This window comes from Hyperoodon ampullatus (genome assembly GCF_949752795.1).
Source record: "Hyperoodon ampullatus genome assembly, chromosome: 13".
NCBI lineage: Eukaryota > Metazoa > Chordata > Mammalia > Artiodactyla > Ziphiidae > Hyperoodon > Hyperoodon ampullatus.
The window spans coordinates 65,677,081-65,691,448 of NC_136926.1; the positions used below are offsets into that span (position 1 = coordinate 65,677,081).

At 42.6% G+C, this 14,368-nt stretch overlaps 2 protein-coding genes across 3 annotated transcripts in view; both read right to left on the reverse strand.

Annotated features, from left to right (window-relative positions):
- DYM (dymeclin) overlaps window positions 1-14,368 on the reverse strand; it is a 388,749-nt gene that overhangs the window by 253,084 nt on the left and 121,297 nt on the right. The window lies entirely within an intron of this gene.
- LOC307061880 (polyadenylate-binding protein 4-like) lies at window positions 3,560-5,652 on the reverse strand (the record flags this gene model as incomplete). 2 transcript variants are annotated; one of them, XM_079717254.1, is made up of 2 exons in its annotated part: window positions 4,138-5,652; window positions 3,560-4,002 (listed from the first exon to the last, which is right to left on the reverse strand). In XM_079717254.1, the coding sequence occupies exons 1-2, from the start codon at window positions 5,540-5,542 to the stop codon at window positions 3,560-3,562; spliced, it is 1,848 nt and encodes a 615-aa protein (XP_079573380.1). In that variant the 5' UTR covers window positions 5,543-5,652. The 2 variants fall into 2 exon arrangements, with proteins under 2 accessions (XP_079573380.1, XP_079573379.1); XM_079717253.1 differs by having other exon boundaries at window positions 3,560-5,652.

Sequence of the window (14,368 nt, forward strand, 5' to 3'; positions counted from 1 at the left end):
GTTATGGGCTGGCTGAAAAAGCACGGTTAACGGCTCTAATGGTTTTCTCAATAATGTGTAAATTACTATGATTGGCAGAATTCAACAACAACAAAAAGATTATTTGTGTAATTCACTGTTTTTGTTGTTGTTTCTTTTACTCTGAACCTAAATGTTGTATTTTGTGAAGAGTATAACAAAAATGCTGGGGGACTGAGGACAAAATCTGGTATGCAGAGAGGGAGAAGTACCAGGTTCTGCCTCATCCCACCGTCTTCCGGTCTCTGTGAGATTATGCTGATAACTCCTACAAATAACCTGCCCTAGAAAGCTAGTTTATTATATTACTGCCTCGTCTCCATCCACTATACGTTATCAACCAAGTATAAATCAGGATTAGGGTGAGTTACAAGTAACAGACCTGTATTAATTATGGCTTCAACGGGAGTCCAAAAGTAGGTGTAGTGGAGCTTGCCCATTACTCCATGATATTTAAGGGCCAGGCTCCTTTTCTCTTCTTGCTTCACTGTGTACAGTCTCTATTTCTAAATTTACTCACAGTACAATGTGGCTCATCCAGCTCCAGCCATCACATTTTCATTCAAGTCAGCAGACAGAGATGAGGACATGCACTTCCTTTGAGAACTCCACCTGCAGGTTTGCCCATACCACTTCTGCTTACATTCCCTTGGCCAAAATATAGATCATATATGGTTGAAAAGAGGACTGAGAAATATAACTATTCTTGGCATCCATGCAGTCAGCTAAAATGGGGGAGGAGACAAACTAGCAGTCATCATCATGACACATATGAATAAACCCTTTGCAATGTCTCCAAAATATATCCCTTCTACTTGAGATGATGGAACTTGGCCTCAGGTCCCCTGTCTTTAGAGCCCTGTCTTTACTTTTGCTCAGGGAAACAACTGTGCCCAGATAAACCAGTGAGCTTTATGAACAACATGAGAACTGGCAGAAGTATTGGTAGTCTTACCATGACGTCTTCCCTTTGAATACTAGCAACCGGATACCTCAAAACATGAGCTATTAACCATACAGCCAAAAGAAGGAGGTAAGTAATTTTAGCTGCTTTACAGCAAAAATTTGCCTGCTCTCCTGATTTGACCAAGTCAGGAACTGAAATTAACAAAAGTAAGAGCTTGGATTTCAACCGCACCTTTCTTGATTAGGGCTCAAACTTTTCAAATACATAGTAATATACTATTTTATTTTCATAACCCTAATAACAAGATAAAACTTAATTATTATTTGCACGTTTTAAATGCTTCCTTCTTTACCATTTAATTTGCTGTAAGTATATACCTATACATAGGGACAAGCACTGGAAAAAGAATGAAAAAATGGGAACAGTTGATTTGTTACAGTGGTAGAATTATAGCTAATCTTAGTTTTAAAATTTTTCATAACTTCTAGTGCCCCCTGTGCGATAATATTTAAGACTTTATAAACACACACTCACACTCGTATGTATCTTACATACATACAGCATACAGTATGGAGAAAGACAGCCACAAATGATTTCTACTTGCTGTGTGACTTTACGAAAATTACATAACCTCTGTAAAATAAGGCCACAGTACTAGCCATTTCCACACCCTGCCCATCTATGATCTGCAGTGCAGGGGACTAGAAACCTGCAAACTATATTTTCCAAACTTCTCTGCCTGCTGGCTTCAGATTAGGGCAGAGAATCAGAGACACTGGGTTGGGGCTAGGGTGGGGTGTGAGAACAGAGAAGCCATTTTTCCTTCAGCTTCTGGGGGGATCTCTAGCAGATTCAATCAGGATTCCAACGGCTTCCTGCTCAGGTAGTAAGGCTCCTAATGTGGTGGAGCCAGCAGGGTCTCTTGCAACATATTGTATAAAGATGTTCATTAGGGTGTTATCTGGAATAACAAAACAGTGGAAACCACCAAAATGACGAATCATTTTAACTGATTAAGGTGAATCCATATGATACGTGATTAAAATTGTATTTATGAAGAAATATTAATGGCATGGAAATACAACATAATGTTACATGAACAAGACAGGATGTTTAAAACTATACTGCCATTAGCATCAGTTAGTGTTGTGACTGCAGAGCGTGACAAGGGCATGAGGGAAATGCAGATCAAATTGTAAATCATTTAAATATCTATGAGAGTTATGGCCCAGCCAGATAGAAAGAACATGAAAGAAGAGAAAATGCATTCCAACAGTAAAAAGCATAGGGAGGAATTTGGCTCAGCCTAAGTGGAGGGCTGCAGACTTTTGCTTACATTACACATTGCAAAGTTGGCAATATCATCTCAAGGGGAAAAACTCTGAAAACCTGATTCGGAAGAGAGCAAAAAATAAAAACCCTCTTTTTATGTATGAAGCACAGACATATATAGTACATAAACAGATATACAGTATATTTGTAGTTTTAATTTTCCTTTGGGAGTGGCAGTGGCAATTAAGAAAAACCAGTCTAACAAGGTTCCTGGGACTTCCCTGGTGGTCCAGTGGTTAAGACCCCGTGCTCCCAATGCAGGGGGCCCAGGTTCACTCCCACATGCCACAACTAAAAGAGCCCACGTGCCGCAACTAAAGATCCCGCACGCTGTGACTACAGATCCCACACGCTACAACTAAGACCCAGCACAGCCAAATAAATAAATAAATATTTTTAAAAAGAAATATTACAAAAAAACTAAAAGTAAAAATAAAAAGGCTCCTTAGGATGACAAAATGGGGAAACATGCTAAGAAACACCTGCAAAACAGAAATCTCCCTGAAGAATAAAGTACATATTGGTGTAACTTGAACCCATGCATGCAGGAGAGGGTTGAAACAAAACCCCATCTGAAGGGCATGGACCTTCAGTGTCCAGGCATCAGGGGGACAACAGAAATGGTTCAGTGTACAGCAGGAGAACCGCCACGGATGCACGCAACACCAAGACATAAGAGAATCTAAGTTTGTAAATTATATCAAAACATTTCAAAGAACCAGAGATCCACTATATTGAATATACGAGAGGAGGAAGTGTTCTGTGTAGGCATTTCAAGTGATGAATATGTTGAAAGGATAATATGATTATAAGGCAGGAAGGACAAAAATAAAAGTAATGAACAAGAGCAAGTAATAAATTAATATAAGACTGCAAACCAAAGGCGTCTGAAGAATAAAACTCTTACACACCGCTATCACCCACGGTAAATCGAGGAGGACAGGTAGTTCACTCCTTATCAAATATTTTTTTTATGGAGATTTTTTCTTTATTGAGAAACTTAAGACTTGGGTACATCAAATAAAACCAGTTTCGGGGGGGGGGGGGCGGAAATCAAAACTCACAATAGAAAAAAAAAAGTTAACATAACACTGTTTGGGCCATATCAGAACCCAGAGAATATATTCTTTTAATTGAAAAATTCTAGGTGCTTCATAATTGACCTTTTGATACAAAATGACCTATTAAATTTGCAATTTGTGGTTCTTGGTGTTGAGGTCCATAGGACAAGCTAGGACGTCTTCAAATCTTGAGCTGAATTCCATGAGGGTTTATTTGGCTTTTGAATCGGTTTGTCCTTGTCTAAGAGGTAGCAGCAGCAACAGCGCCCACCTCCTGGGCAGCTTCTTTCTTGGCATGATGAGCCTGCAGGACTGCCACAGTTTCATCCACCTTGGAGCGGAGAGACTCGGGGGACTCCAGCATGTGCAGCAGCTCCGAGTTGTCAATCTCCAGCAGCATCCCCGTAATCTTCCCAGCCAGGTTTGAGTTCATCGTCTGGATGAGCGGGAACAAACGTTCACCCAGCATCTGTTTCTGTTCCTGCGGGGGTGCTGTGGCCAGCATGGAGGCGGTCAGCGGCTCCTGCCCCTGCACGTGGACCGCAGGCTGGGGTGCCTGCAGGGGCTGGATGGCGGGGTGAGGGCTGCGGACACTGGAGGCGTACCTGTAAGGTGCAACAGCCCGAGGAGCAGCGGCAGCAACAGCGGCACGAGGCGCTAGGCTCTGCACAGCTGTGGGAACACCTCCAGACTGGCAGCTGTCAGTCAGCCCTTGCTGGGCGGCACCAGCCCCACCAAAGTCCATAGCCAAGCGGTCCGGGCACTCAGACCCGACTCTCTGAGCGGTAGTAGGGAGGCCACGAGAGGCCGGAGCATTACCAGTTGGAGCCAGATGGCGAAGAGCTGGACGAGGCCCAGGCTGGCGTATAGCACTTGGCATTCCTTGGAAGCCTTGAGGTCTCCCACCTTGCTGCCAGCGTGGACTAGGCCTCATCTGTGCTAACTGGTTAGGTGTGTAATATGGAGGTCTTCCCTGAGCCTGTGGAACTGCTGGCACAAAGTAGCCCCCAGCTACAGGCTGGAACTGATTTAAGATGGCATTGGCGAGGAGCGCTCTCATCCCGGCCACCCGCTGCCTATACTGGTTGGTCAGGTGAGCCTTTCTCTCTTCTCTTCTCTGGGCCAGGGCGATATACAGTGGCTTGGAGCCCACGATGCGTCCATTCATCTCCGTGACTGCTTTGGTTGCCTCTTCAGGGGATGAGAAGCAGACAAAGCCAAACCCTTTGCTTCTCCCATCCTCCAGCATCACCTTAGCACTGGTGATTGATCCAAAAGGAGAAAACTCTTTCCTTAACTTCTCATCATCAATGGTGTCATCCAAGTTCTTAATGTAGAGGTTCACCCCCTGATACCGACTAATTCTCTCCTGTTTCAGCTGTTCAAATTTTCGCTTTAACTTGGCCTGCCGTTCCACTTTCTTCTGTGCACGGCCAACGAAAATGACTTTCCCACTGATTTCTTTTCCATTCATCTCCTCCACGGCCTTATTGGCATCCTCGTGTTTTTCGTAACTCACAAAGCCAAAGCCTTTGGATTTCCCCCTGGGATCTCTCATCACCTTGACACTTAGAGTCTTACCAAACTGGCTGAATAGCTCTTTCATACTCTCATCATCCACCTCTTCCCCAAAGTTTTTGATATAAACATTGGTAAATTCCTTAGCTTTGGCTCCAAGCTCAGCTTCCCGCTCTTTTCGAGACTTGAATCTGCCCACAAAGACTTTGCGGTCATTGAGGAGCATGCCATTCATCTTCTCGATGGCCTTGTCGGCAGCCTCCTGGGTCTCGAAGTGGACAAAGGCATAACCCTTAGAGCCGTTCTCATCACACACCACCTTGCAGGACAGAATGTTTCCAAAAGCAGAAAAAGTATCATAAAGTGCCTTGTTATCTATAGAGTTGTCCAGGTTCTTGATGAAGACATTTCCCACGCCAGATTTTCTCAAAGAGGAATCCCTCTGAGACCACATGATTCGGATTGGCTTTCCCTTAATCACATCAAAGTTCATGGTATCCAAGGCCCGCTCAGCGTCAGCCGGCTGCTGGAAGTTGACGTAGGCATAACCCAGGGAGCGGCGGGTGATCATGTCGCGGCAGACCCGGATGGACAGCACAGGCCCCGCAGGACTGAACTTTTCGTACAGCATGGCCTCGGTGACGTCCGAGTGCAGGTCACCCACGTACAGGGAGGCCATGGGGTAGCTGCTGGCCGCAGCGTTCATCTCCCCAGCCCCCAGTACCCCGAGCCCCGCCAGGAGGACTTCTTAGGGGGGGGCACACAGGACAAAAGGGGCTCCGCTCCGAGCCGCGGCCCACAGGTGGCAGTGAAGCTCAGAGAAGCTGGAGTCGGCTCCGAGGGCCGGAGAGGAGTGCGGGGACAGCTCGGACGAGACTGCCCAACCACAGACAAAAGGCTCTCAAAAACAATATGGCCCTCCCTGGCAGTTTGTTAATTTTCAGCTGTCCTGGTCTGGAAACTCCCAATTTCAAAAAATGAAAACAATGAAAACAGGGACTGTCCTCCAAATTACAAAAATTCTTCCCGAGGCAACCCAGTGGTGCCCACGGCGGCCTCCGGAACGTGCGTTTCTCTATAAATATAGGCCTCGGGCTCCCGGCGGTTTAAGATTACAGCAACCCGGGGAAGAGGGAAACCAAATATTTGTCGGTGCCGACTCGGCAAGCCCCGCGCGGCCGGAGCGCGCAACCGCCTCCCACGCCGGGCCGGCGAAGGGCAGCGCGGACACGTTGAGCGCGGAGGCTGGCGCGCGGGGGGCGAAGGCGGCGGGCGCGGGGCTGCCACGCGGCGCGGCCGAGCGGCGGGCTGAGGCGCGTGGACGCGGGCGCGCGAGCGGCTCACCACCGGACCGACGGACGGGGACCGGAGAACGCCCAGGTGCGGCGGCAGCGGCAGCGGCGACGGCGACGGCGGCGTCGGGCAGGCCGGAAGCGTGCAAAAGTGACTTCCCCGTGGGTTCTCCGAGGAGGATTCGCTCTTTTTTTTTTTTTTTTCTTTCTTTTTTTAAGATTTTAAAGCGTTTTCGGGGTTTTTTTTTTAAATCTTTTTCTTTTTTTCTCTTCAGGCTGCTAGGCCCAAAAGCGGCGGAGGCTGCGGCGACCCGGGGCGGAGAGAGGCGGCTGGGGGAGCCACCGCTCCATTTATACCCACCCGCCCCGGGCGCTGCTGGTCGAAGGGCGCCTCGTGACCTGGGCGCAGTCGTGCCCGCCCACTCGGCCCGGGGGCCCGAGGCGGGGCGGCCACGCGAGAGCGTCCCGGCATAGCCGCGCCCTTATCAAATATTATTATACAAGTTTACAATAATCATTTCCTTGCTTTTCTTTATAGATTCAAACACCTACAGACCAAACTCTAAACAATGTAGTTTAGTTTTGCCTGGCTTTTTGGTGTAGTTTTGCCTACTTTTGAACTTTCATACTGTATGTTTTCTTTTAACTTGTTTCTTTCATGCCATGTGGTGTTCTAAGGGTCATCAGTTTACATGGGGAGCTGCAGTCCCTTCAGCCGCATGTCATGAACATAATACTCTTCATCCATCCCACTCTTGATGGTCATCTGACGTGTTTCCAGTTGGAGATGATTATAAACAATGTTGCTACGAACCTTTCCTCATGTTTTCTTGCACTCAGGTGTGCAGGTTCCTTTAGGACATATACCTAAGAATGGAGCTGCTGGGGTACAGGGTACGTTCATATTCAGTGTCACTAAATAATGGCCAAATATATTCCAAAGTAGCTATACCTAATTACACTCTTAGCAGAGTTGTCAGAGTTCCCACTGGTGTACCAACACCTTCTTTCATAATTTAAAATATAACATTCATCTCCAGTGTTATACCTCTGAAAGTTACTGGCTGCAATTGTACCTACTTTCATATATGTCTGATTTTGAAACAAATTTAATTCACTTTCACTTCGTGCAAAATAAGGGTAAAACTACATCTACAGTCTAATAAGCAGCACCTAGCTCCACACAGGACCAGCAGGGTGAATTAAGATATTCGTACCCTATCCTTTGTACATCTCTGGAAAGTATCCCAAGCATCCCAAAGCAACTTACTAGTCTCTTCTCCTGATTGGCTAACTCCTGTTATGTGTCGTAATAATGTTTATTAACATTGCTTATTTCTTTGGTCATTTGACATACAGTTTTAGGCTCCATAAATTTACACTCCCATGCAAAAAAATACTGAAGGGTATTTTTATCTAACAGAATTATAGTTGACTGCTCACCAGGTGTGGGGGGAAAAAGGTATACCAACATTTGTAGTAAGAAAATGTAATAGATTTCTTAAATACTAAATTTTCTTTACTATGAGAAAATGTGATGTTCTTTGCAGAGAATTCCCCCACTCTCCACCAATCACTGTCCATTATGGAAAAACTATCAACATTTATGGTCTGATTACTTAAATTAAGCTGTTGCCACACTGACTATGTGAAAAATCGAAAGGTTATTTTTAAAAATTTCTCAAAATAAACACATTTCAAATAATCAGCCCAATTTTATCTAATTCTGCCAGGATTTTAAACATGCAAATAAAATTTAAAAACAAACGGATATATCATGTCATTTTGTTGTACCAAAATGTCCATATAATCACTGATAATCTCAAAACATCACTCAGTAGTAATCATGCAATTGGAACCCTACATGTCAATGCTCTGATTGTTATTGAAGAAAACCAGTCTATGGGAGAAAAAACTTGAATCAAGTATTTTCTTTTAAAAATACAATGAAAGTGGGACTTCCCTGGTGGTTGAGTGGTTAAGAATCTGCCTTCCAATGTAGGGGATGCGGGTTCAATGCCTGGTCAGGGAATTAAGATCCCACATGCCACACGGCAACTAAGCCACACGCTCTAGAGCCTGCATGCCACAACTAGAGAGCCAGCATGCTGCAACAAAGAGCCCACACGCTGAAAAAGACCCCGCATGCCACAACAAAGATCCCACATGCTGCAACTAAGACCTGATGCAGCCAAATAAATAAATAAATATTTAAAAAATAAAGCTATTTGACTTAATTGACATCACTCAAATAGTTGTAAATTTCATGGTACATCCATACAATGGAATATTATTCAGCCATAAAAAGGAATGAGGTACTGATACATGTTATAACATGAATGAACCTTAAAAAAAATACAATGAAAGTGTTAAGACAACAAAATAACCTAAATTGCTAAAAATATCATTTGTATTTTTTAAATAAAAAAATGTATGAAACTGGGGAGGGAGGAAAGGGAGGTAGTAGAAACTCTGTATTTTCTGCTCAGTTTTCTGGAAACTAAAACCACTCCAAAAAATAATAATAAATAAAGTCTATTAATTTTTTAAAAAATGAAATGTAAAGGAGTAATTAAAAGTATAAATCCACAACCATAAAGGGAATAGGGCCATAAGTAGCTGAAAGATTTTAACAAATTTCTGGTAGAAAGTTAACAGTGAACACAGTGGAAGAAGACACAGACAGAAATTCTCATAGCAGGAGCTATAATGAAAGGAGAGTGTCCATTTATACAGTAGATCTTTAGCAAGGGTCTAGAATTAGAGAAGGTATATGGATTGGGGGCAGGAGTTAGAAGCAGGGCTAAAAATGGAAAAATTTCAAAAATCTTTAGCAGAACAATTACCTCTTTACAATGGTACTTTTCTAGGCCGCAGTCATCCAGGTTTTACAGACCAGTCATATAATTTTCAGAGACTACATGACATTCACTCATTCAACAAGTAATTAGTATCTCCCACAACCCAGGCCCTCTGCTAATGTGCTGAGGATACAGGTTTGAACAACAAGTAATTCCTGCTCATAAGACTTTCCTCACAGTCTAGCGAGGGGCAGTAGTCAGGTAACGGAGAGTCCTACAACAGTTCAAGAACTGGGGCCGCCCAGCACAGATCCCACCCCTCTCTACACTACAGTATTTCTAATTCTTGACTCCAGCTGACTCTGCTCAAGCCTACGCCGACCACCTCAGACCCTTGCTCCAAGGTTCCCAAGCTCAGGACCACGTGGTTTCTCCTGTAGCCATCACTGCTCCCAGCACTGGCAACTCCAAGATGGAAGCAGCTGTTCATGTCAGGGCCACAAACAGCAAACTAAGGCCAGGAAATGCAGTGGCTAGAAAGCTAAGAGCAAAGAAGACAGGGAAGAACAATACTGGGGGTGGCGGGGGTATGGCAAACAAGAATAGGAAACTGAAAGCAAACCGGAACTGTCTAGAAATGATCTTTAAAAACAAACAAATAGGTAAAGCCATAAATTGCTATTTTACTCACACAGCACTACCTGTTGAGCAATAGAGATGCGTAAGCAGGCAAAACTATTTGTACTTTTAGAAATATTCCTGGAACGCTTTATACTTTGGAATAATTACGACTGAAAAAATCTCCTCTCTTAAAGCTAATTATCTGTTAATCTGTGTACACTTTCTAAAATAAAGAAACTGGGGGTTGAGAACTGACTAACTACAAAGAGGCACAGGAAGTATTATTAGAATAAGTTGTGAAAAGACAAGTTTAAAACTTTTCAACATTTACCCTCAATCCACAGCATCAGGAGCCACAGAAAATAAAATACATGTCAGACTATGAAAATATATGATTCAGTAACTTGTGACATTTTTAATTGCAAAATTAGCTGAACTTGGCTTGCTTTTGCACCACTCAATTGGCCTGAAAAATGGTACTGATAGCTAAGCAAGGCTTTCAATTTGATGAAGTCATGGTTAAGGATGCTAAGGAGGCTCCTGGTCAATCTGTGTTTATCTTCCCTTTTCGTAATCTAGAACAGAGGGGGAGATTGCCTTAATTTTGTAAGCACAAAGGCTAAGGGAACATGAAACATGTAAGATAAAATTATGTAAGGTGTTTGGAAAACAAGAGAAAGTGACACAGGTTGGGGGGGAAAGATGAGGCAGGCAAGGGTAGCTAGTATTTGTTTTCAGTATTTACCATGTTCTAGACATTTATTCACTACTTGTGGTATGTTATTTAAATGTAACAAAAGCCCACAGGTAAAGATATTCTAAGTTCCACTTTTAAAATGAGAAAATTAGGATTCAGTGAAGTAACTTAAACAAAACTAATAGAAGCCAGAGCCTGGTTTCCAGCTCAGATCTATCTGATGCCAAAAGCTATATTCTCTTCCAATCCATGAGCTGGTAAGGATGGCTAGCTGCTTCTCTCCCCCTCCCGTTCCTTTGCCTAGCCTCTGTAAAGTATGGGACCCCTATGACCTCACAGAATTGACTCTGGAGGCTGCTGGGCAGCACAATGAGTGGTAACTCCCTCTCTCTCTCCACCATTCCATCCAGTTGGATTTGATAGGCCTTCAAGGACCACAGTCTGGCAAAGTACAAGAGAAAAATAGACATGTATCAAAATCCTGCAAGGAATCATCACTCCATTTTTACAGATGGGAAAAGGCTTGGAGAGGATACAAAACTTTCACAAGGTTACAGAGCTAACCAGCTTGCAGTAAATGTTCGAGTCCAGGTCTGGCCAGACCCCCACGTTCTTCAGAATCTTACCTAGCAACTCTGGAAGGGTTAGAAGTTAAGAGACAGCTTTTTAATGGACACACTGAAATTTACAACACTAATTCATCCTCACAGTGCTTCTGGTTTTCCCCCAACATTTTATTATGAAAACTGTCAAACATCCAGAAAAGTTGAGAGAATTATAAAGTGAATACCCATATACTCACCACCTAGATTTCACATTAACATTTTGCTATATTTGAGATAACATCCCTATCCTTCTATGCATCCCTATATTCCCCAACAATGTAGCTTATTTTATTAACGTATTTCAAAGTAAGTTGCAGAAACATTTTAAAAGGGAAGTCTTTGTTTTTCAGGTTTTTTTAAAAATTAATTTATTTATTTTTCGCTGCGTTGGGTCTTTGTTGCTCTGCGTGGGCTTTCTCTAGTTGCAGCGAGCGGGGGCTACTCTTCATTGTGGTAAACGGGCTTCTCACTGCGGTGGCTTCCCTTGCTGCAGAGCATGGGCTCTAGGTGCGTGGGCTTCAGTAGTTGTGGTGCATAGGCTCAGTAGTTGTGGCTTGCGGGCTCTAGAGCACAGGCTCAGTAGTTGTGGTGCACAGGCTTAGCTGCTCCGCAGCCTGTGGGATTTTCCTGGACCAGGGCTTGAACCCGTGTCGCCTGCATGGGCAGGCAGATTCTTAACAACTGCGCCACCAGGGAAGCCCCTAAGAGGGAAGTCTTTGAATAACTCCTAACACTAGACTTTAAATTATTATTTATTCATGTGAAAGGTGGTCTCAAAACTATACCAACTATAATTTATGAGGGTTTTTACTAGCATTCACAAATTGTCAGCAAGTAATCTTGAATAAATCTAATCTTTACATTTACTCCAAACATCCATGCTGAAATTAATGTAAATTTTAAAGCAGCTGCTTAATAAAAGTTATACTTATTGACTGTGACAGAATTTAACAGTTTTAAAGCAAATCCATCTTTTTTTTTTTTTTTTTTTTGCAGCACGCGGGCCTCTCACTGTTGTGGCCTGTCCCGTTGCGGAGCACAGGCTCCGGACATGCAGGCTTAGCGGCCATGGCTCACGGGCCCAGCTGCTCCATGGCATGTGGGATCTTCCCAGACCAGGGCACGAACCCGTGTCCCCTGCATCGGCAGGTGGACTCTCAACCACTGTGCCACAAGGGAAGCCCCAGCAAATCCACTTTAATTGCTTCATTTTTCAAATAAGATTCGGTCCCCAAAATTAGAATTCCATGATTTTAATATTATATTTAAAATATTTTTAATATTTTAAATTCCACAATAAAATAAATTACACTAGTGGAGTCTCAAAAACAGATTAAATCGTTGATGCCAAATAAACAACATTTATAGCAGTCTTAGAAACTTATTCCTAGGATTTCATCTGAAATTGATTGCATTATTCTATTTTCTTCCTGGTGAATATGAATGAATTCATTCCCCCAATGATCTGTGGCATAAAAAAAGCTTCAGTCTTCCCCTCAAATCTGTTAAGAAGAAAATGGGACTAGAGGGCTGGCATACTGACTTTCAAAACCATTTCTGGAGGGCTTCCCTGGTGGCGCAGTGGTTGAGAATCAGCCTACCAATGCAGGGGACGCAGGTTTGTGCCCCGGTCCAGGAAGATCCCACATGCCGCGGAGCGGCTGGGCCCGTGAGCCTGCGCGTCCGGAGCCTGTGCTCCACAACAGGAGAGGCCACAACAGTGAGAGGCCCGTGTACCACACACACACACAAAAAAAATTCTGGAAACTGGTTTAGGAGCGGTTGTCAGCAAATTACAAGGATAAAAGAGAACAAGTCAATATTATATTTTGACACTTCCAACAATTATCTTTTAATAAATATTGTTTAAAAGTCTAAAATCTGAAACAATGATTGTTTCAGAGAGCAATTAAAAGTAAAATAACTTATACTATGACCCTACAACTAAATATGGTCAGTTTGTATTGTAGATACTAATCTAAATGCTCACTCTGGGGCTTCCCTGGTGGCACAGTGGTTAAGAATCTGCCTGCCAATGCAAGGGACACGGGTTCAAGCCCTGGTCTCGGAAGATCCCACGTGCCATGGAGCAAATAAGCCCGTGGGCCACAACTACTGAACCTGCGCTCTACAGCCCGCGAGACACAACTACTGAAGCCTGTGCTCCGCAACAAGAGAAGCCACTGCAATGAGAAGCCCGTGCACCGCAACAAAGTGTAGCCCCCACTCGACGCAAGTAGAGAAAGCCCACGCACAGCAACAAAGACCCAACGCAGCCAAAAATAAATAAATGCTCACTGTATGCCTGCAAAGAACCATTACAAGTAAACAGTAAACTTAAATTAACTATATTTTGAAAGTCACAAAATGAGTTCAGTTCTAAAAATAAAGAAGGGGAGAAAAAAGTCATTCTTTCACCTGGAATATAAAAATCTATCAGATCATTCCAAATAAAAATGAATTGAGAACGTAATTACTGTTTATAAAGCACTTTCTTTTTTTGAAAATTCAAAGTGCTTTAATTAGAAATGCTTTCACAACTATGCCTGCTTCTGAGTGCCACATACTTTTTCGCTTACTGTAGTTTTTCTTTCTCTCAATGAGTCAGCCCAGAAGAAGCCAAAACTGAAGAGAAAAACAACCGTCACATAAAAAAAAATACAACTATTTCATACCATACCTATCATAATGAATTCAATAACACCAATTGACAGAAATGAGTTTTAATCTTCAAATTCTACTTTATTAATTTCTCTATTATAGCATTTACCTAAACAAATAATCACTACTCTGGCTTTATAATTTGGCTGCGACACCCACCACTGCAAGCAAAGGAAAAAAAAAACATTTTTGATGGCTCATTCAAATGGAAAAGCCATATATCAGAAATTATCGTGTGAAACCTCAGTAGTTGTGATGGAAAGCCCAGTTTGGCAGAACACATTCAATTAGGCTTGGCTCTTTAAAACGTTAAATACTCAGTTACAATCACATTACAGCTTTGTCTTATAATGAAAAAACACACAAGAAATTTCAAGGTCAATGCTTCCTTTGCTTCACCCTTTTTTTTAAGTATTAGTGGCAATTTAGAAGCTTTAAAATATATTAAAAGACAGGGTCAAAGAAGTAAGGATAGAATCAAAAGAAAAACAATAAATGTTGTAACTGTTTTTCCTTCTCACAATATAAAATTTCAACATAACTCTTGTAGTGATTATCTGAAGTCTCTATTATAAATGTGTATACTAAATATCAGATATTTTCATAATTTATTTACATTAAAAATCTGGGTAAACTTGTAAATCATTATAAGGTCACTGTCTTTTTTCTATATATTTTAAACAAAAGTTATCTTTCAAATACAACTATGTAATATTTGTGACTAACAGTGACCATTTATTATGCACCTACTGGGTATGAGGCTCTTTCTTATACTTTTGCTCATTTCATGCCCTCAGTAGCCCTATAAAGGAAGGTATTATCCTCATTTTGCCTTGAAGAATTTGAGTCACTAAG